The sequence below is a fragment of the Bombus fervidus genome, chromosome 13 (assembly GCF_041682495.2).
Source record: "Bombus fervidus isolate BK054 chromosome 13, iyBomFerv1, whole genome shotgun sequence".
In the NCBI taxonomy this organism is placed as follows: domain Eukaryota; kingdom Metazoa; phylum Arthropoda; class Insecta; order Hymenoptera; family Apidae; genus Bombus; species Bombus fervidus.
The window spans coordinates 7,589,848-7,610,251 of NC_091529.1; the positions used below are offsets into that span (position 1 = coordinate 7,589,848).

The 20,404-nt window shown below is 40.6% G+C and overlaps 1 protein-coding gene across 3 annotated transcripts in view; it reads right to left on the reverse strand.

Moving 5' to 3' along the window:
• The window catches only part of Bi (T-box transcription factor bifid), a 173,790-nt gene that overhangs the window by 3,363 nt on the left and 150,023 nt on the right, over nt 1-20,404 (reverse strand). For 2 of the 3 annotated variants that reach the window (XM_072015603.1, XM_072015601.1), the window contains exons 5-7: nt 18,010-18,156; nt 14,930-15,006; nt 972-6,350 (exon numbers count right to left, since the gene is read on the reverse strand). In XM_072015603.1, coding sequence (XP_071871704.1) covers nt 5,540-6,350; nt 14,930-15,006; nt 18,010-18,156 — 1,035 coding nt within the window. In that variant the 3' untranslated portion in view covers nt 972-5,539. The remainder of the gene's footprint in view (nt 1-971; nt 6,351-14,929; nt 15,007-18,009; nt 18,157-20,404) is intronic. The other variant, XM_072015602.1, reaches the window with a different exon arrangement.

The window sequence follows — 20,404 nt, forward strand, 5'->3', positions numbered from 1 at the left end:
AGTTTTGAAAAATAAAACATTACTTAGACAATAATTTAGTAATAAATATTAAATTAATATTAATAAACCACAATAGTTAATGCGACCATCTTTACCACTAATTATACAGAGACCGCGATTGTCCACGCGATTTTCTATTTTTCTTAACGTGACTAAAGAAATAGATTCTAAATGAAAATTCGTTTTATTTACTGAATATTCCTTAAATATTCTAATAAATGTCTTACTTTGAATATTTTATACATTTGTACATGTTATATGCATTTCGTAGATCTTGGAAACCTTAAATATCCCAGAAACGCGCAGACATCCGTAGTAATTTGATAAATGTATGCTGTTCCTCGTGAAAGTAGCAATGAAATTTCAAAATGCTTTACGCAACATACGCACTATACACATAAAAGCTTGCTATGACAGGTATTCGAATATTTTCACGAGATAGTATAGGTTAAACCTACCATTGTTACCATTGTTGCACGTTGGAGTTCGATTGGGTCGAATATAGGTTATAGCCGGGTTAACCTAGCTTAAAACCACTGAGCACGGGTATTAACGCCATTGTTTGAATAATAACGATATGGTTCGATGTAGTTAATCAAATCTGCACATGCAAATACTCGCGACGATGCAGTATGTAAATGTCCTCGGCTCCCCATCGAATTTGCACAAAATTAACAAGCAACCCGAAATTTCCGCGGAAGTGACCCCAATAACAATTTCCTCGTCGTTACATCGTACATACTTGCACACGCGAATCGTATACGAGAATTCATCGCGAACCACTTTACTTCTTTTTTTTGTTTTTATTCGTAAACCTATATGTATACAAGAACAGACTCTGCTCTCTCCCCTCCCCTCTCTCGCACTCACTCACTCTTTCTCTCTCTCTCTCTCTCTCTCTCTCTCTCTCTCTCTCTCTCTCTCTCTCTCTTTGGCGAATTGGCGCGCGTGCATGAATTATTTATACTCACGTAGGCAGCTTGTTTACAACGTGGCCGCGATATTTCGTGGTAGGAAGAAAAAGGTAGCCGTGGAGCCGCACGTTTCCGACGACAAAAATGCCCGCTTACACGATCCCGGCCGGTTCTAATTATACAATCACGCAATTTGTACGTTCACGTGCGATTAAGTCGTTAGCTTTTATGGCGGACGCGGCGGAAAAATTAAGAGACTCGCCCCCCCTGGGGGACCGATTTTTAATGGCCCCGATTTTATTTATTTCACCGCCGTATTTTATCGTATGCGGAGAATGACCGTGTCCGCGGTGCTACAACGATTATTACGCTACTTACGCTAAAGATCGATCACGTGATTAACAGTGATTACTAGATCCGACGCCAGGTGGTACACATACGTCTGACTCGTTCGCGCGCATAACCAACTTTGAAACTTCTCCTTCGTCCGTGATTCCTATATAGGTCAGCTTACCTGATAGATTTCCGATATCGGGGATTATCGTCTCATTCTTTTTGCGGGAAGAAAACATGGATTGGCCGCCTAGAACGCAACCCGTTGAAAGTAACCGGTTCACCGGAGCCGCTGTATCAGGTGATCTCTCGTTACGGAACGCAGCCCGGAGCAGCTTCTTCGGCAAATTTCTGTTCTCGATCTCGTTTAACCTCACCCTTACACGAGTCCAATCGTGCACCTGGCGTACGAGCTCGATCGAAAATTAATAAAAACCACCGGATCGAATTTACACGGAAGTAAAGTGGTTGGTTAAGGCGAGGTCTAATTATCGAAATAATGAAACTCTTTGAGCTGATTCAAATTGAATGTTTGCGGAGATAATGACGTAACGGAGCGTCATGATGACGTTAATCGATCTGTTATACTTTTTAGTTACGAAGTATTTTCTTTTAGTCGTGTCTTACAGTGTATGAACGTTCTTCGTACACCGTGCAAAGAAAAGATATTTAATCACGATATAGGGTGAAAAAATACAGAGAAGAAAGTCAATGTCGTATTTTTAAATTAATATATGTATATATATATATATATATTATATAATATATATATATAATTCTTAGTCACGTGGATCTTGGTGGGCGTTTCTGGGAGGTAGGGGCGTAGCAGGATCGGACTGGATGGGTATACAATATACAATGCAAGCCACGGAATATCACGGATTCTCGTGTTAGTTTAGAACGTTTCGATTCTCCTCGAGTTACACTTGTTTCTTTGTTTCCTTTTGTTCATTTATTTTATTGCTTTTCTCTCGACAACGTGTTCTCTTTTCTTTCTCTCTCGCGCTTCCTTTCTCGCTTTCTCTCTCTCGCATACTTTCTAAGCACATAGGACCGCACGCAACGCGCTTCGAGAAGTAATCGCAATGAAAATACAGGAGTGAAACGAAGATAAACAAAACGGGACCGATGATGGTTGAGCAAGATTCTCACGGAACTTCGATTGTGGAAAGATCGCAGCTTGACGTAGGGCCCCGTTACTCGACGATACGGCCCTGATTTGCGCATCAATACTGCGCGTTGCATTCGCGTCGCTTTCGAGCCTCGTTTGCGCTCGAATCTTATATTTTCGCTTCGAGATTCCTTATGCTGTCATTCAATGGTTCTTTTTCGGTTTTTTGAAGCCGAAGAAGTAACATTTTGCTCTTACAAAATTTTCTGTGCAGTTACATTTTCGTTTCAATCGACAGATGTGGCCACGTTTTACTCGTTTTCCTTAAAACAGCCCTACTTTTGTATAATTTTGAATTTTTCTTTCTCCATTGGATAGTAGTACGATTATAGATTATAGATTTTAAGCAGCGGAAGTGTCGAGGAAAACGAGCTTCAGTCGCGGAAATAGAACTCGATCGGTCAAGTCTAGCGAACTTAACGCTGTTAACCCTTTGATCTCGATTTGATCAAATGAACATTTTTTATCTAACGATATTGATATTTTTAACAAGATTTTTTGATTTGCCACTATGTCAACTGTTTAAATGTCAAAGGAAGGATGGTGTTGGATTAATTTGTTTAAATCATCGGGATGCAATTTATACCCTAAAAAGTAGAATAAATGAAGGAAAGCGAGAAAAGAAAAAGAGAGCGGGAGAAACATTTAACGCATTTATTTAAAATTTTAAATAGGAAAAAAATATTTTAAAAATCATTATAATGACAGTTTGTAACTGGCAAAGTAGCATTAATTAATTAAAAAAAGACGTAGGAACAGAGATATAATAGGTATTCACATTTTTATACAATAAAACACGTCGGAGGTATCAGGAGTTGTTCTATCATAGAATTAAAAAAAAAAAAAAAGAAATATGAGAAGGACCCTTCGAAAAATAATTCTAGCGACGCTTCAAATTCACCACAGCTGTAGTTCACTATTTTATACAATCGCAACATTGCGTGGTGTTACAGAACACGACATTTACATAGGAATAATATTTCGACTACCGTTAACCACAGTTCGCAAAACTGGAACAAACTATAACGTTAATCACTAGAGGCGGATTAAACGGAACTAATTACAAAACTTCACATTTTTACACGGTAACAGCAACAAAATTTTATATCGTATACTACAATCCGTCCCGTTGCTACATTCTCATTAAAAAAGAAAAAGTAAGGAAAAGAACGAAGGAATAAGGAGAGGAGCTCTTTATCGGCATGGAAGAAAGTAACTTTACATTTACACATACATCGATTGACGAAAACGAGCTCCGAGAACGCAAATTGCACTCCAACCCCCGATAAGACATCCACCAGTACTATCACCCTTCCTACAACCAAGCAGTTCTACCAATTTTCATCCAGTACGATATTAATCTGATGGAAATAACCATCAGAATTCAAAAATGTTACCGACCAAAGGGTTACTTACGAAGACACACGAAATTGATGGGGTTGCGAGCATTTTCATCTTCCAGAAACAACACAGGTCCTGAATTTCTTCTTTTTTTTTTTTTTTTTTATACATCGTTCTTGGGTATTTTTATTTTCGAGAAACTGATTGCTCGATGTTCTACGACAATTCCCGCGATTAATCTACATCGATCGCTAACGTTTATACAAACAGGAGGGACGCAAGGGTTGGGAAGGGCGAGTGGTGTTCCATTTTCGAAGCAACGACGTCGAGATGGGGTGGATGAACGCCTCGAGAGAAATCTTTCGGTGTCGTTCCGATTCGGCTTCGAAACGTTCATAAAACGAGGCTGGTGACAGTTGTGTCCTCTATGCAGGCTCCGAATCGAAAAACAACGACCGATCATTCGATTTTTTACTTTTGATCATCTAAAACACGCGTCGACGCGATTTTTGCGGCCGAATAGCCAGTGGAATATTTTTTTATTCTCGAATCATATCGTTCGTTTGTTGCACATCTTCACCACTTTCTGTATGGTTTGTTTGTTTTTTCGTTTTCTTCGCTACTTCCGAGGGCGTCGAGGCGTGATCGGGTAGCGTGCGTTTATGCTTCGTTCACGTCTCTCTAATAATTAATATAATATTATATTCAATAATTAATACAGAGAGAGAGTAGTTATTTATATATATATAATATATATATATAATATAATATAATATCACTAGGGTACATATGTACAGGGGCTGCAAATAGTAGGAGGTGCTCTCGTATTGCAATGTCTCCCTCTCGCTTACACCTAAAACGCACGCGGGTAGAACGCAACCATTGGCGCTAGCCACGCTATTCGTTAATCTTTCGATCCCCGTGAAATACATTCATGGCTTTCTAGTTACTTTCCGAAACACTTCGAGCGTGACATCTCTTGAAACCCCCAAAAGATCAACCACTATAAAATTGACGATCATTGAAAGCTTGGAATTTCAGAATTTTGTACTTCGAATCTTTCACACGAGCTCAGTGTCTAAACAATTGATCCGACAATAACCCAATGTATCTATAACCAGTGACACTGCGCGAACTCGTTTCCAAGCCTTCCAGGACCATCAACCACAGAAAGCCATTTCAAGGCTTCGTGAAGAAGCTAATCGTTCAAGGCAATTGGATATCCCGAAAGTGTTTTCTCACACTCTAAGTGATTCGAAGAGTTCCTCTTGAAATTGTGCCCCGAAACAACTCTCACGTCCATGTAGCAAGCCTCGTTTCTCTCAGCCCCATTCAGCCACGCTCGTCCCACCCTTTCGTGCCCCGTAAACAGAAATGTACACCAGCAACGGTCGCAGAGTCTTGAAGCAGTGTCCAACGCGCGGAGAAGCCGGGCCCCGCGCGATTCATCCCGGCCATTTTATGTACACACTCGCAGGAAAACGGCGTGGTGTCCCGGAAGATCGAGCCCGGCGAACACACGGCCAGTCCTCAGGCTAAAATTGCACTTCGTTATGTCGAGCGTCCCTCGTCCAGGTGCCCGGGGCCCGGCTCGCCATGGACCGACCCGGATCGGGGCACGGAGGATGTCAGAGACCGACGACCTTCTCCCCTGCTACGACGGCTCGGAGGTTGAGTCCGGCTCCCTCTCGTCGCCGGATAGCTCTTCAGGCTCGCAAGGTTCGGCCAACTGCTCGTCATCGGGGTCGTCGTTCGTGCTGGTCACGGGCTCGTTCTCCTGTCACGGACTCCCTCCGCCAGCGTCCGCGTCCCCTCTGTGTCCACCGGGTGTTAGACTAGGGCTACGCCTCCTTTTCTCTTGTAAGCCGTTAACCATGTTCTCTATGGATTTTAGTTCACCCGCTGAACTCCCGCCCGACGTTAGGCCAGCCGTTGGTGTGGGAGAGCTAGTTGGAGGCCTCGGAGGTGGGGACCTTGGGCTGAGTGTCCTACTACCAGGGGTGACAGTTTCGAACGCGGATCCGTGTGACGGTGCTGGTAAGGTGTACGGCGCGAATCGATGTCCTTTTAGTTGATGTAGAGGACTGGCCAGGGGATGAGGATAGTGAGCGAACAAGGCTGGGTGCTGGGACGCAGCTAAAGCCAGTTGCGCGTTGAACAACATGCCTGGAGTGACTCCACCGTGGATTCCCAGGGGACTCGGTGGTATTAGAGGTCCTGGACCTGGGTATAACCCAGGTACCGGTGGATAGAGGTACGGTAACAGGGGCGGATGAAGCGGTGGACCAACCGATACGTCCGGTCGAGGCCCTTCCGAACCCGTTGGGCCTGGTCCACCGCCGCTCTCGGAACCCGATGACTCGCTACCCTCCCCTCTTTCGCTTGTTCGATCGTCCCTCTCGCGAGAGTGTTCGCGCTCGCGCTGATGATGCGCTGGATGGGGTGTATCGGGTCCCACGACGTCTAGAAGTTTGTCCTCGTCATCTAAGAGGTCGTTAACCGAGTTGGAAGAACGACGCTTCTCGGGGGATGCTGGCCCACCTGCTGTTAGACGGGAACCGCCTCCTGACACTGTCAACAGCGCCTGCCTTCTGCAACAACGACGCGGAGTTAGCAATCTTTTAGGGCTCGTTGGGATGATTGCTTTTAATGGATTATTTTTTTTTGGGAAGGGTTAGCTTCATGGAAATCTTCTTGGATTATTTTAGTTACAGGAGGTTGTATTTACAGAATTTTTGGAAATCAGACAGTTATCATAGTTAGTACTCAATTAGTTTGCTGCATGCCAAATAATCGACAGACGAAATAAATTTTCTTCTACGTTTTTTCCTATTTTTCTGGTTAGTGTATTGAATTTCTCGGTATTATTTTAATACTATTATCATACAGGAGCAGTTGGCCAAGTTCCTTATTTATTTATTCCTTAGTTAGTTAGCAGCATTTATTTATCAGTAATTTGCATCATATTAGTTGAATACTACTTTAGTAATTCATTGTCAGAAGTATTATCGCATGAAGTGTAGAGAATAATGATTTTAGGTCTTTTATTAACGTTGAAAGTCATCGTATATTTTGTAAAAAGAAGGGTTGTAACAATAACTTTTTACAGATTAGACTGTGAAAACAGAAGGATCGATTTTATGAAATATTTTACAACTATTTCTATTCAATCAAAAATTCTGTATATTTTACACTATTACGTTATTTTTTTTAGAGTCCAAAGAGTATTATAAATATTATTCCAGCGATATTTAAGGTTAATTCGTTGTATATCAAAAATAAATGTATGTAAAAAATAATAATTATCGGTTTAGTAGATGTAATCATTTTAAATTCACCCTTTAATCGAGGTGTTTCGCACCTGTGGCAAATTACAGGCGTTTTAGCCGTCGCGTGTGATCGCTGTAGCGACACTCTTACGGCTGTTGCTGGCAAGCGTGCGTCTAAAATACGTATTGATCGTGTGTTGTATGTATGACGTGTCAGTCGATCGATTATATTGGACCAAGTTTGTGCAATAAAAGACTATGTTTTAATTTCGATGCAACACAAAATGTTCGATGCTACGAAAGTACAGTTCCAGTAGAATTATAATCAGACATGTAAATTCATCTTAATTGTAATGAAACTTAAATTTTTTCAATTTTTTCAAATTGATCGCTTGAAACAGAATTTTATTTATCACTTTTCTTTCTAATTTTTAATTATAACTTTGTGTTTATACTTTAGAAATAACGGATCCGTTTAATTGTATCTTGTTACTTTCATTTCAAATTCTTTGATAGTTTCGACATATCGTGATATACGAAGCAATTTATTTTTAAACAATGACACGCTTCAATTTTCGAAGCAATTCCCTTCGAAAACCCTCGCGAATCCAATTTTCAAACCAATTTAGCCTAAGAAACTTGACGATTTCGGGTTGAAAACCAATTTACCCCAAAAACCGCCGTTGCTCGACACTCAAATCGACCTATCTGCGCGCCTATTCCAAATCTCAATTACCCGAACGACGTAACTGGAAAATTTTATCAGCGGACTGATGTGAAACGAGTCGTCTGGAAAATTTAGGACAGCTCGCGCCTATTATTATTTTCAACAATGATAGCTAAACAATAGGTACAATAAAAAAAAAAAAAACAATAAGCGTAAAGTATTCTAGACAAAAATAAAAAGCATACAAACCTCCTCTTATTCCGTTCATCTTACTCGTATCCCCCCGAAATATCTGTCAGCTAATGTGTCTCAGACAGAATTTCCTATTTATCTCATTAACATTAATATTACCCTACAAAAACACTCTTAACAATTCTCACAAACTGCGATCACTATCCACTTACTTATCCTACATATACGTAACCAACAAATTGACAGAACCAAATACTCTAAACCACAGTTTCCTAATATTAGTTCCAAGCGCACTAGATAATTTGAAATTTCACATTCTGTCGCGTTTTTCCACCAAATACCAACAGATCGGATCTGTATCGGAAAGTTCGATCACTCGAAACGAAACCGTCGATCGCTGGTACGATAAAGCTTTTTTTAAGCGACCATCATGCAAATCAGCGTTTTTTAACGAACACGTTTCGGGAACGTAAGTATCGTGTAAGACTCGTCTTGAGCCGCTCGAGAGCCGGACGTAACGAGAGGCTTACCGATGCCTTAATGCCGCGTAATGCGATCAATGCACCGACACAGTCGTGGCAAAACGTCGACAAGGCTTGAAACAGAGAGCAACCGAGTCGATGGACAATCTGAGCACGATCGAGAGAAAGAAGGAGAAACATTAGCGAGTACATTGTCGGTGTACTGGATGAATCCGTGAGCGCGGAAAGGGTGTTACGCTGCTACGGTTCTCCGGTTTCCGACGCGCTTAAGTGCAAAAACACGTTAAAATCAATAGTTTGCGTGGACGACACGGGATTTAGTAAGCGAGTTCTACTCTCTTTCCTTTCCCTCATCCCTATGGTCTTCGAATCGAATGGTTGAACGATCCGAAAGATCGAGAAGGGGAGCTTTCCACAGACTTGGAACAGATCCACGGTATTTACTTTTCCCGCAGTCGAGGGCGACATTTTAGGGTGAGATTAGGAGAGTGATTTGTATCCTTTGATGATGGTTTGCGATAGTTTGCGAAGAAATTTTCAGACGTACGTGAGAAATTATTCTTGAAGCATCTTGTTGGCGAATAGACGATTGGGAAATGATTAAGCTTCACCCTTGCTCCTAAGTATCAGAAAATGTGGTGGTTTGATATATAATTCTTCGAATTTGTGATGATTAAGATTTTGGTGATTTAACGAACGATTTATATCGTTTCAGATAGTTTTTCCTGAGACTTTGCTGATGAATAAAAAACAGAGAAATATTTGATTTACATCCCCGTTTAGAAGCATTAGCTGACGATTGCAACGTTGAATTTGCAAACGAGAAAATAATAATTTAGCAAATAATAATTTCCATCTTTGACGATTCTCGGTTTCAAAGTAGTTCTCCGGTATACAAATTACATCGATTCTTTCGTCCTTTTCTCCAAAATTTCTACAATTTCTCACGTCATAGCAATTCGAATATCGAGTATACTTATGGAATTTAGTAGCCAGTAGTTTCTCCTTTCCTATTCTAATCTTCGCTTAAGCATCTGTGCATCGGCATTGCGATTCAACGGCTGACAAATCGCAAGATTATCCGCGGAATACGCGCGTCTCCTCGACCGATCTTGCTGTTACTTGCACACGCGAGTAGGATGAAGCAGGTAATTGGATTCACTATGTGTGCTTCTGTTGTGCACGCGGTCGTTCCAATTTCCAACGAGTTCACGCCTTGTACTCGTGATTTCAATGTTCTTATCGTTCCAAATACCTTCTTACATCTGTCTCACCATAATCTCACGGTAAAACACGAAACAAACAACAATTTCACCCTGCGATATCTGCAAATTCATATTTTGAAGAGTAAAAAGAAAATTGTGAAAGAAACAGAAGCTACGTAGAGGTTTCTTTCGCCCCTTAAATATTAAATCTACGCTATTTTCTACATCTTTGCGCATTATCCATTCTACGTTTAACACAGACTTCTTCATCCCTTCAACATAAACCTAAAGCAACTCCTATCGCTCGCACCCCTCTAAATATTACAATACACTACACTTCTTTATATTTCTTTGCGTACGATCATTATAATTCATCTAATACAGACTTCTTTAACCCTTTACGAAAAACCCAAAGCAACTTTTGTCACTTGCACCCTCTCGATAATCCCTTAATGAAAACGCAACACCTACAAAGAATCCCAGTAATCCTCCTAACCTAACCACCAAACTGCTAGCACCCTCGGTAGCCCTTTTTCTTAAACCGCGATTACGAGCCGAAGGGTGAGGTTGACTTCGTTAGAGGGAAAGAAGGAGTCAAAGGTGGCGCATAATTTCACCATAATTACCCAGGTCGCCGATCGAGAGTCTGTGATCGCCTGATCGAACGTTCAGACAGAATAATGAAAAAATCCAGCAGCCCCGGGGTTTTGCCTTTGACGTTCGGCCTTTGGTGTATCGGTGTCATCCCACCCCAAAGATCGTCGAGGATTTATAATCAACCCCTCGAAGCTTGTTCGCGCTGGGCCCTCGTTTTTGTGTTTCCACCACCACGTAGCCACCCCCGGTGGAACAGCTTCGGTTCTCTCGTTGCGCACACCCCCGCTGATACCCTATGAAATTTTGTCAAGGCTCGATGATTCCCGTCTTCTTAATGGATCGTTGACGGTGAAAACGTCTTTCTCACGCTACACGTATATATATATATATATAGATGCGCTCTTCTTTTTTCCTGAGATATTGTCACGATCGCGGAAGGGTAAGGGGATGACGACGATGCGATGACGGTTGGATATCAGGGGAATCATTATTATTTCCTATCACTCGAAAACACACGAGGGCGCGGGATTCGAGTGGCCGTTTCAGCCACGATGGTTCTGAATGCTAGCTGACGTATCGCGGAATTTCAGTTTGGAGCTGTTTGGGGTGTGATAGAAGAAGCAGCACGGGGTTTTAGGTTTTCACTATGTTGATTGTTTTAAGTGTTTGCTGGCAAGTGGAGTTCCATGCTGATGGCACTTTTGATTGGTTTATCGATTATGTACTTTGATGATCCTTCACCATATTTCTTCATACTGCTTCGTTGATTATGTATTGCCATCCTTATTTATTATATAATATTTTATCTAGTTTTTCAACGTTTCTTTGGAAATGAAGCTCTATGGTGGAGGGATTATTTCATTGCTTTTGCGATCGGAGTAATTATAGTCAGTTGGAGAACTAGTTTGTACATCGAAGAAATATCACGACAATGGGTAATTAGAAGAATGCGTTGGTAGATACAAAGCTTCTTGGATATTAATACGATTTCCAGTTTGTATGAACTACAGAAGACTGACTAATCATCTCAGTTCCAGAAACAGAAGATTCAAAATCTAGTCTTTTGGATACTCTTAGACCACTTTGCCTTGTATTTACAGAAGAAACCGAGAAGTAGAAGATACGACGTTTATACGATGGTTCTTTACATTTCAAAAATTCGGCAGCCAGTTTGTAAGATCCATTTTCAATATCATTATCAAAGTGTCAAGCCGAGTTCGGTTTAAAAATCTGTCCATACAATAATAAATAATTTATCGACAGAAGCGGCTGAAGAATAGACTGCAGCTCGCGACTTAGGTTCAAACGAAGCCTCATAAATCTACAACCTCGTGCCAATGTGATTCACAAACGTTACAAGCGATTCGTAATTCGTGCTACAACTATACCTGGGCATGACGGTCTCTAAGATTCGAGGATTACGTCGATAGTGTCGCGTAAACGCAACAAATGGCGAGGCGTGGCGATTAATAACGCGAGGCCAGCGTGGAAATGTGGCCGCGGACAGATTGATTCTTCGTGAGGCAAGATACGATCGTTCCGGCGCGCGCCTTGATAAATGACGTGACAACGAGCCACGCCGGGGCCAGTGCTGCCCTTTTTTTTTTATCTCCTCCTTCGCTTCGTTCTTTTCCCCTCCTTTTTTACACGAGGAAAATATTTCTTTTTAACCGGCATGACGAATCGACTGGCCACGCTCGAGCGGCGTTCCGCGCCTCACGACTACTCGCAACTTAAAAACTTAATGAAATAACGCGGCCGAACTCGCCGACACTAGGCACGCGATTATACCAAACCTGTCCCGTCATCGTGGTTCCTTTTTTAGTTCAGGGAAAATTTGATGACCGACTTAATCGAGATCCAACAAAGAAGATTATCAAGGTTAATATTAGGGCCCCATTTTTAAGGATTCGCCCTTCACTGTATGGACATTATGGCACAGGATGGCGTTTATACACGCGAAAATCAAAATGATATACAGATGACGATATGTCTAGGCAGACGAGAGTATTCGTTGAAAGAAACGGTTCAAACTATTTCATCTGTTATGATCTAATTACGTTCATAGATACGTAATGATCATTTTGCCTTTGAAACTACTTAAATTCCCTGACTTGTTCAAAATCCCCGTCATCTTTAATTCGAATCACTTAGTTTCGAAAAGAACGAACGTTCAAGGCAACCATTGACTCGTCCGACCATTTTAAAATAACAATTTTTTAATGATGTTACTTTGCATAGTATCACTGTATAATTCGAAAGTTTTGTAATTTGCGAGGAAGAAAGCAGTCGATTAATACAAACTACGTCGTATGTTTTAAGAATCCCGTGTCTGAAGCGCCGTCTAGCATGTATACCGATTAGACTGGGGACTTTTACGTAGTTTCATATTTTTGAGAGTAAAGAATATTACAAAAAGCGCTATGCTTCGTATACCTCGTCTACCTTTCCATGTCACGCGCATTCTGCGAAAATTTTGCACTTCCGAAGTTCCTACGAACGCAAAAAACTCCCATGAAAACTCCAACAACGATTTCTACGTTTCTTTATCGCGACGGGAAAAGTGGCAGCGACGTATCGATACGAAGGATGTTTAAACCATAAGCAGGAAAAAAGGACCGAGAAAGAGAAGAACGAAAAGAAAGAGGAAGTAAAATAAAGCAGGAGGCCTTGTACGCCGGAAGTAGTCCGCCCCACCACGAAACCGGCCTTTATGCGCCAGTTACTGGCTGTAGCGGCGATATAAAATTCAAAGCCACCAAGTAGCACCCTCCACGCTAACGACAGCGCCGCCCCTGAGCATCAGTATGCTAATCCGATGATTGGCTATGTTCCAACCCCGTTCGCTTCTCCTTCTCTCCCTCGCTCTTTCCCTTTCTAACCAGCGTGGCTCCATCTCCCGGTTCTCTGCGGCTTCCTGATGGGATCCGACCACCCTTAACCGAAACCATAAGCCAAAACTAACCCTTATTCTAATTAGGCGGCGCCACGACGCGCCCCCCTGCTTTGCATATTTTCTCGATTAACCTCGCCCTTTCTTTATCCGGCCGGTGCGTCGGGCGTCGCTTCAATTTCCGCGGAATTTCCTCCGCACTCTCCCCTCCTCCCGTGGTTTTTCCCATCGCCAATCCCACCCCCACCCTGCAGGGCACTTATCTAAGGAACCGTTGAAACCACCGGCCGCCCTCGAGTATATTTTACGTTCTACGTTTGGGAAATAAACCGAAATTCGATGGCTTTAGGGTAATTGTTTTTTTCCTGACGGGGTGTTTTTTTTTTTAACGACGTTAGATTATTTCTGTAAAAGAAAGTTTATTAAGTTTGAAGGAAGAATTTCTTTTCCTTCATTCCTATTTCGTATTCCACGTTCTCTTCGCTCCGTGTTCTTTCATTTCTATCCTATTCTGCATCTCGAAATTTTCTTAATTCGACTGCAACAGGATTAAATAGAAAAAATGTGAAAATCATAGATCTATTAGCTCCGTGGTAATAAAAATGTCATTCACCCTACGCCTTATTCTTCTAATTCGATTCTAAAATAATTAGAAAGAAAGACAACGAGCCATCCTTCACCAAAAAATCACCCAGCACCCAAATATCCAACTGTATTAATTATTAATTATTCTCTTGATTCGATTCTAAAATAATAACGAAGGAAGGTAACAAAAACTCATCCCGCACCCAAAAAACCAAGCTCTCGTATTAATATATAGTGCACCTTAGCCGAATTCTAAACTAACCGAAGACAACGAAAAACCACATGTCACCGAAATTCGCCGCAACCCTAAAGCCAACCTGTGGGCCCAATTAAATTATCATAAACCACCCCAAAGTCCGTTTAGCTGGTCCGTTCCTCAAAGTTCTCAGTGACGATACCTGAACGTCCCGTAGACGACAAATTGGCGAAGCTTACGCGGCTTTGACTCGCGTGTAGCAAGGATTAGCGAGGTTAACGAAGCTGGCACGAGGTTTATATGCATAGAGCGACTTAACCTCGTCAAGATCCACTCGAGGGCCAACAGAAACCCCCCGGATGAAATTGAAACGGGTCCGAGTATACGCGACCCTCGCTTATATAAGCTCGTAAAGCCGCGATATTGAATACAAATGGACGATACCAGGGTGCAAATGAGCCCCGGTGGAAGCAACCCCCGGCCCTGGGGACTGACCCCGAGCCTTGATCCGTTCAGCTTAATAGCGAGGATCGAGGGGAGAGCACGGTAAGCTCGACGATCAATTAGGTCCATCTAGAAGACAGGATCTGGAATTGCTTTTTGTTCGATGGGGTTACGATCCGGAGAGAGGGTAGACCATTACGCGGTTGCCCCTTTCAGCTGGTTTCTAAAGGACGATTTTTTAGTTTCTCTTCTTTAATCCGAGAAAATTAGAGTTTTCTAATTTTTGTGAGTTTTTATCCACTATAAATTCGTTTGTTCCTTTCTAAATAGGCTTGACAATATTTATCGATGATCCTTTCGATACAGAGAATTAAAATTAGAGCTGTTTCTGTAGGTTAATGGTTTTGGTAAAGTATCTATATTTTATGTTATTTTGTTTATGATTTTGTAATTAAAATATAATAATTTGTGGTTGGTTAATTGGAACTGGGCTTTCCCAAGGAATTTAGCATTCGTTATCCGATGAATTTCATCTTCTGACAATGATATTAAAATAGTAAACTGAACCAAAATATTTTAGAATTTTAAGCAACGGCTTTTACTTTTTCTACTTTAATGAAATTTTGAAAGCGATACTCACTTTTTCTCGCGCTTCCCCGCCCCCGTGTCCCGAAATCCCTTCGCGAACGGGTTGTTGTCGATCTTCAGCTGGGTGATCTGCAACAAAAGGGAATTACAATGCTACGGCATTTCGTTAATGAGATATCGACATTTGCGAGTAACACAAAACCGAGAATAATTAATCGAATACGCTGTCAGTGTTGGACAAAGGCCTCATTAACAAACATCCCGGCAAAAGATCATTTCGACAACACTGTTACACATCCCTATACATTTTGCTTAAATAAATGGAAACTCCGTTTCCACAATGTCTTCAACAATTCATTTCACATACTACGTTAAATTATGATAAAACAGGTTTAAAAATTTATAGCAAATATCTTCATTCTATTATCTTAATTTCTATAATTCCTACAAATAATATCTTACAATTCTTCTAAATAATAAATTCCAAAATGTAAAATAAAAACCCTGACCCTATGAAAGAAACGTATTGTTCATAATCACCTCCGATTTTCGTAACAGAAAAATTTCCAAAAAATATCTTCAACCTATTAGCTCAATATTATACGACGTCCCTTTAATTTATGTAAATAGTACAGCTTTTCCTTTAATAACGAATATAATAACGAAATTTCAATAACGAAATACGTAAAATTTGCTGTCAAGTATGAATTAAACGCAATTTTTTAAATAAAATATGAATTATGAATATAATGAGATTTTATGTTCCGATTGCCCTCACAGATACGTTATACCACCTTTTGCAAAGAGTTAAAAACGAATCTCAAGGAATAGTAAAAAAACTCAGTAAACGTTTAAAACATAAAAAAGCATAGTAGTTGCCACCTTTCCATTTCTACCAGAAAAACACAAATCTCTTCGATCAACGTTGAAAACCTAGCCGAAAGTTTGCAAAGAATAAAATCACATTGAGAAAAGAAAATTCCGCCGGAGATCGGTGCAACGGCAGAAATCTGGACCAATGGACAATTTTTTCGTTGGTCCAGATCCGGTTAATTAAAATCGCCTTTGGCGCGTAGAATGGCCAGATGGTTCCCGGAAGCTGCTTGCTTCCCGGTACGCGTTATTCTTGATTCTTGCGCGCGGGCGCAAAAGGGGCCCCTTGTCCGTATTTTTCGTCGCGCGATTCTTCCCTCTCCCGTTATCGCCTCTGTTTCCCGGTATCTCCTGCTCGCCAGAAGAAAGATATCGCCTATGTGGATCTTTTCGAGTGGCCTGGCCCTTCTGAGTTTCTCGAAACCCGGCTGATCTCGCCGGTTGTTTCGTGGGATCGTCGATTCCTCGTAACTTGGACCGATCGTTGCGGTATTTGATTATTGAAAAAGAGTTCTGGGAAAGAATGATCGCGTACAGAGGGTGGGACAATTGATGTCGAAACGATTACGGTGGACTCGTGGTAGAAGTTATAGGAAATAACGGGGCTATGTGAATAACCTGGAGATAACGGTGTGATAAGGTATCTTTGGCTTTCGAACGAATTTCTTCTAGAAATTAAAGAAGGATGAATAACATTCAGTTTCGACGGAGCAACAATATTTTCTTAGATTATAGAATTTATTTGTAAAAATTGGAAGCTGGTGACTAGACCGAACGACGCTTATGCTAAATTTATTTTTTTACGAGTATAATCAAAATGAACGTGTATACAGAGATTTGTTTTATCTACCAGGTACTGTGGCGAGTGTTATGCTTTGAACATTTTATGCGTCTTTACATACTGTGTTTTCTATGCTTATTTCTACGGACTTGGATTTTTTTAAATTAATAAATTAAATGGTACGAGAACATTTTCTTACTTTTTAAATGTTACCTAATTACTATAGAAATCAAAGTGTTTGAATAATATCTTTTTTTACAAAAACCTTTATCTCAAATTCTGAAATTTACTCGGATAGGGTTGAAGGTGATGTCGAGGTTTGTTTGATTTTTAGGTGACACCGTGATCGTACATTGAATTGCCAAAGGGTTGATAAAGATTAAAAAGCAATGTAATTTGTAACTGGAATATTCTTTATTCTAATTGACGCAAGCCCGAATTCGTCGATTAATTCTTTGCTTTGTTTTCGCCGTAATTTCGCGAACAAACGATTGCAAGCTTGTTAATTAAATTGTCGAGGTTGGGCTGCAACCCGACCGTTAATTACAACATTTTCTTTAATTAATTTAATTAATTCGATACCCGGCCCTACCGGCTCGGTCCTAAACTTCGATAATTAATATGCAAAGGTAATGGCTCGATAATAAATTTCCAATAAAGAAACGGATAACGCTGTTACACTCAATCACCTTTGCACACACGAATAATGGGACTAAATATTAATTAACATGTTAATCAACTATTCTACGAAAAACATCTCTCCAATGCCTATTACGATTTCCTCTTTATCTCTCAAGATACCTCAACTATTTAAAGTTTCCCGCCTTTTTTTATCATCATAATGTTCCCCTATGACCTTCAATTACGAATCGAATCGTAATATTAAACAGAAAAAAAACTAGTACTGAAATTTCCTACATAATTTACCCTATTCGCCATTTCGTTTTAAAAACAGAGGATAGTTATGAAAATTCATATTTTTTCATATCATATTCATATTTCTATAATAAATAATAGTAGTTTCGCTAAGTATTCTAACGTTAACATGCCTGTTTTATATATCTTTCTATTCTACCCGAGTTTCGCGTATCTTCGCACCTTCGAACTCTCCACAAATGCATGAAAACTCTACGTATAAGCTCCTTTCCCCCGCAAGCTCCTCGATAAAAGCCGCGATCGATCCCCAAAACTCCTGCCTATAGAAGCGGAACTAAAAAAAAAAAAAAAAAAAAGAAAAAATCCCTATAAACCTGAGAAAGTCTCCAGACGACAATTTCCACCTGGAAACTTTTCTGCGTGGTAGAGACGAGCAAAAGAGGCTGAAATCGAACAAAACCGTCGTCTCGACAAAAGGCCAGAGCCGATCAGAGAGTTCGTCGAGGCCAGCTAGACTAACGAGTTTTCCCCTAGCGTTTTCACAGACTCGATCGAGTCTACCGCCAGCCGTTAACGGAAGTAGGAAGCAGACGTTCACTCACCTTCTCGTTCTGATAGGCGGTCACCGCGATAAACTCCGTCTCCTTGAAAACGTAACTCCTGAACGTTGAATAAGGAAGCTTCAGGATGTCGTTGGCCCGCACCAGGTGAAACCTCGGTTGGTACTTGTGCATCGAGTTCAATATCGTCTGAAACAACCAATGGACCGTACATTGGGACAGACTGTTTCAGCTCTGAGCTCGTGCTCGCAATCGTTTCTCATTCTCTCTTCCTCTCTCGAGCGTGCTTTTCAGCAAATCGACTGGCTGCCACGAGCAAAACCGCCTCCGCGTACAGGTTATCTGTGTAGGTTGGCAACACTGCTGGGAATACCTTAATGGCGGATCTGGGTCGTGGATTTGAAATTTGGATTAAAAAATATTTTTATTTGGGAATTTATTATACCAGCGTCTGATAATTTACCCAGATCACTGGATTCTTTTCGAGATTCTAATTTATTGGCGATGGAATTTTTTACTAGATACAGAAATACGGAGAAGTCTAACTAGGGAATTTAATATTCTCCAGATATGCGACTTTTGGTAATGGAAATTCTCACTAGATGTGGAATACAGTGAATATCATTTAGCAAAAGGTGAAACGCGAAGATTTACTTTTTGGAAATTTGCCTTAGAAGCTTACGCGTTTTCGATACTAATTGAGAAAGACTGGACGATTTCTTTTAGACAAAATAATGTCTCGTTGATTGAATCTTACAGTAGATGAATTCTATTTTGTAAGACGATTATAAATGATTGATCTGTATGGTAGAGAAAATTTAATTTGGAAATTTAATAAACTTGGACGCGATATAAATGTTTTTTCATAGATATATTCTCAATATTAATAGAGGAATTTTCAAATGAAATAAAATTCAATTTTTTCCCATCTTTGTTTTTACATCCTTCGAAAATTTACAGCCAGTGTCGGTCGATTTCGCCTTCAACTTGCTCTAACATCAGCCCACCACGAATATACTAGTCGAACACGATTCAAAAATTTACCTGCATCGAAGTATCGTCGATTTCTATACGAATCGAACTTTCCAGTTACGTGAAACGACGTTTTGTTCGCTAATATATTATACGCGATGGGCTGCTACAAACAAGCCAGATATCCCAGCGGAAGGGAGAAACCACGAGAAAGAGGAAAAGCAGGACAGAAGAGACACGAATTCTAGTCGGAGTTTATCATGCTCGTGGCATTCCGAAAGCGCGGTTTACAGATTGAGAAGATTATTTCGCAAAGCGGCATAATCGTTGCTCAAGTTGCATCATGCACCGCTGATCGACTCGTATAAACTCGTTCTAAAGCTCGTCTTTCTTTCATTTGTAAAACCAATGTCTCCGCCACGACGATGACGACTATCGTTTTTATACCTTATGCCAATCGTGTATCATCTCGATTTCTCAATTTTACCCTCGATCTTACCGTCGTTAGCCTCCAATTTCCTCGCTACTTTAAAAATCACGTTACGCAACAGTCGTTTATTCCTTTTTGATGTGACTTGAAACCAAGAGAAAAGAAAGAAAGAAAAAGGATATAAGAAACGTAAAAGCTCGTATAAAAGCGATAATAATTCTTGTCAATATTTTTCGCTATATTTATTTATGAAGTACACAACTCCGTGATTTAATTGAATATAATTCTTCAGCAATATAGCACTCGTAGTACGTATATACAACATACAAGTAATATAATGAATATTTTCGAACCAATTAAAATCTGTTGGACAAGAACCAAGAATGCTAAAGTACCTCTGCCGCGTTTCTAAAAAAAGAACAAAAATTGGCGTCTGCGTCCTTTCCTTTTGGAACACCTCAGTTATTTTCCAAGTTTCCCTAAATATCATCGATAGACCGCGAAATCTGAAAATGCAAAATTGCACAGGATACACGTAAAATAAAAAAAAAAAAAAAGAAAAAAATACACAGAGTATGCAAAGTACAAGGTTTTCTATAATAATATTCGATAGGTGAGAGAATGTTCTTTTCGTTTTTTATTTGTCTAATTATATTCTCAAAAATCACGAAGTTGCAAAAAAATCGGCAGTCTAATTGGACGTAGCGGAGAAATCTGAAGGATCACGGAGAACCGTAGGGTCCAGAGGACACGTGAGAATAAGAAGCTTCGCGAGGCTGCTTTTTGAAAGAAACGCCGGCGCAATCTCAGTTTTTAATGGCGAACGCTTTAAGAGCGATTCGTGGCAAAATAAAACGATCGGTTCGCTTTTAGTCGCGTCTGGTTGCACGCGCGCCGACGATGCAAATGGCGCGGTAGCAGCTAACAAGATTGCACAGGACATTCCATCGTGGAATGGACGCAGCTTCGTTGGCGTCTCGATAAATCTACGTTCCATCCTGGAGTCGCGGTAATTACGCCGCGGAATTTTCGTAA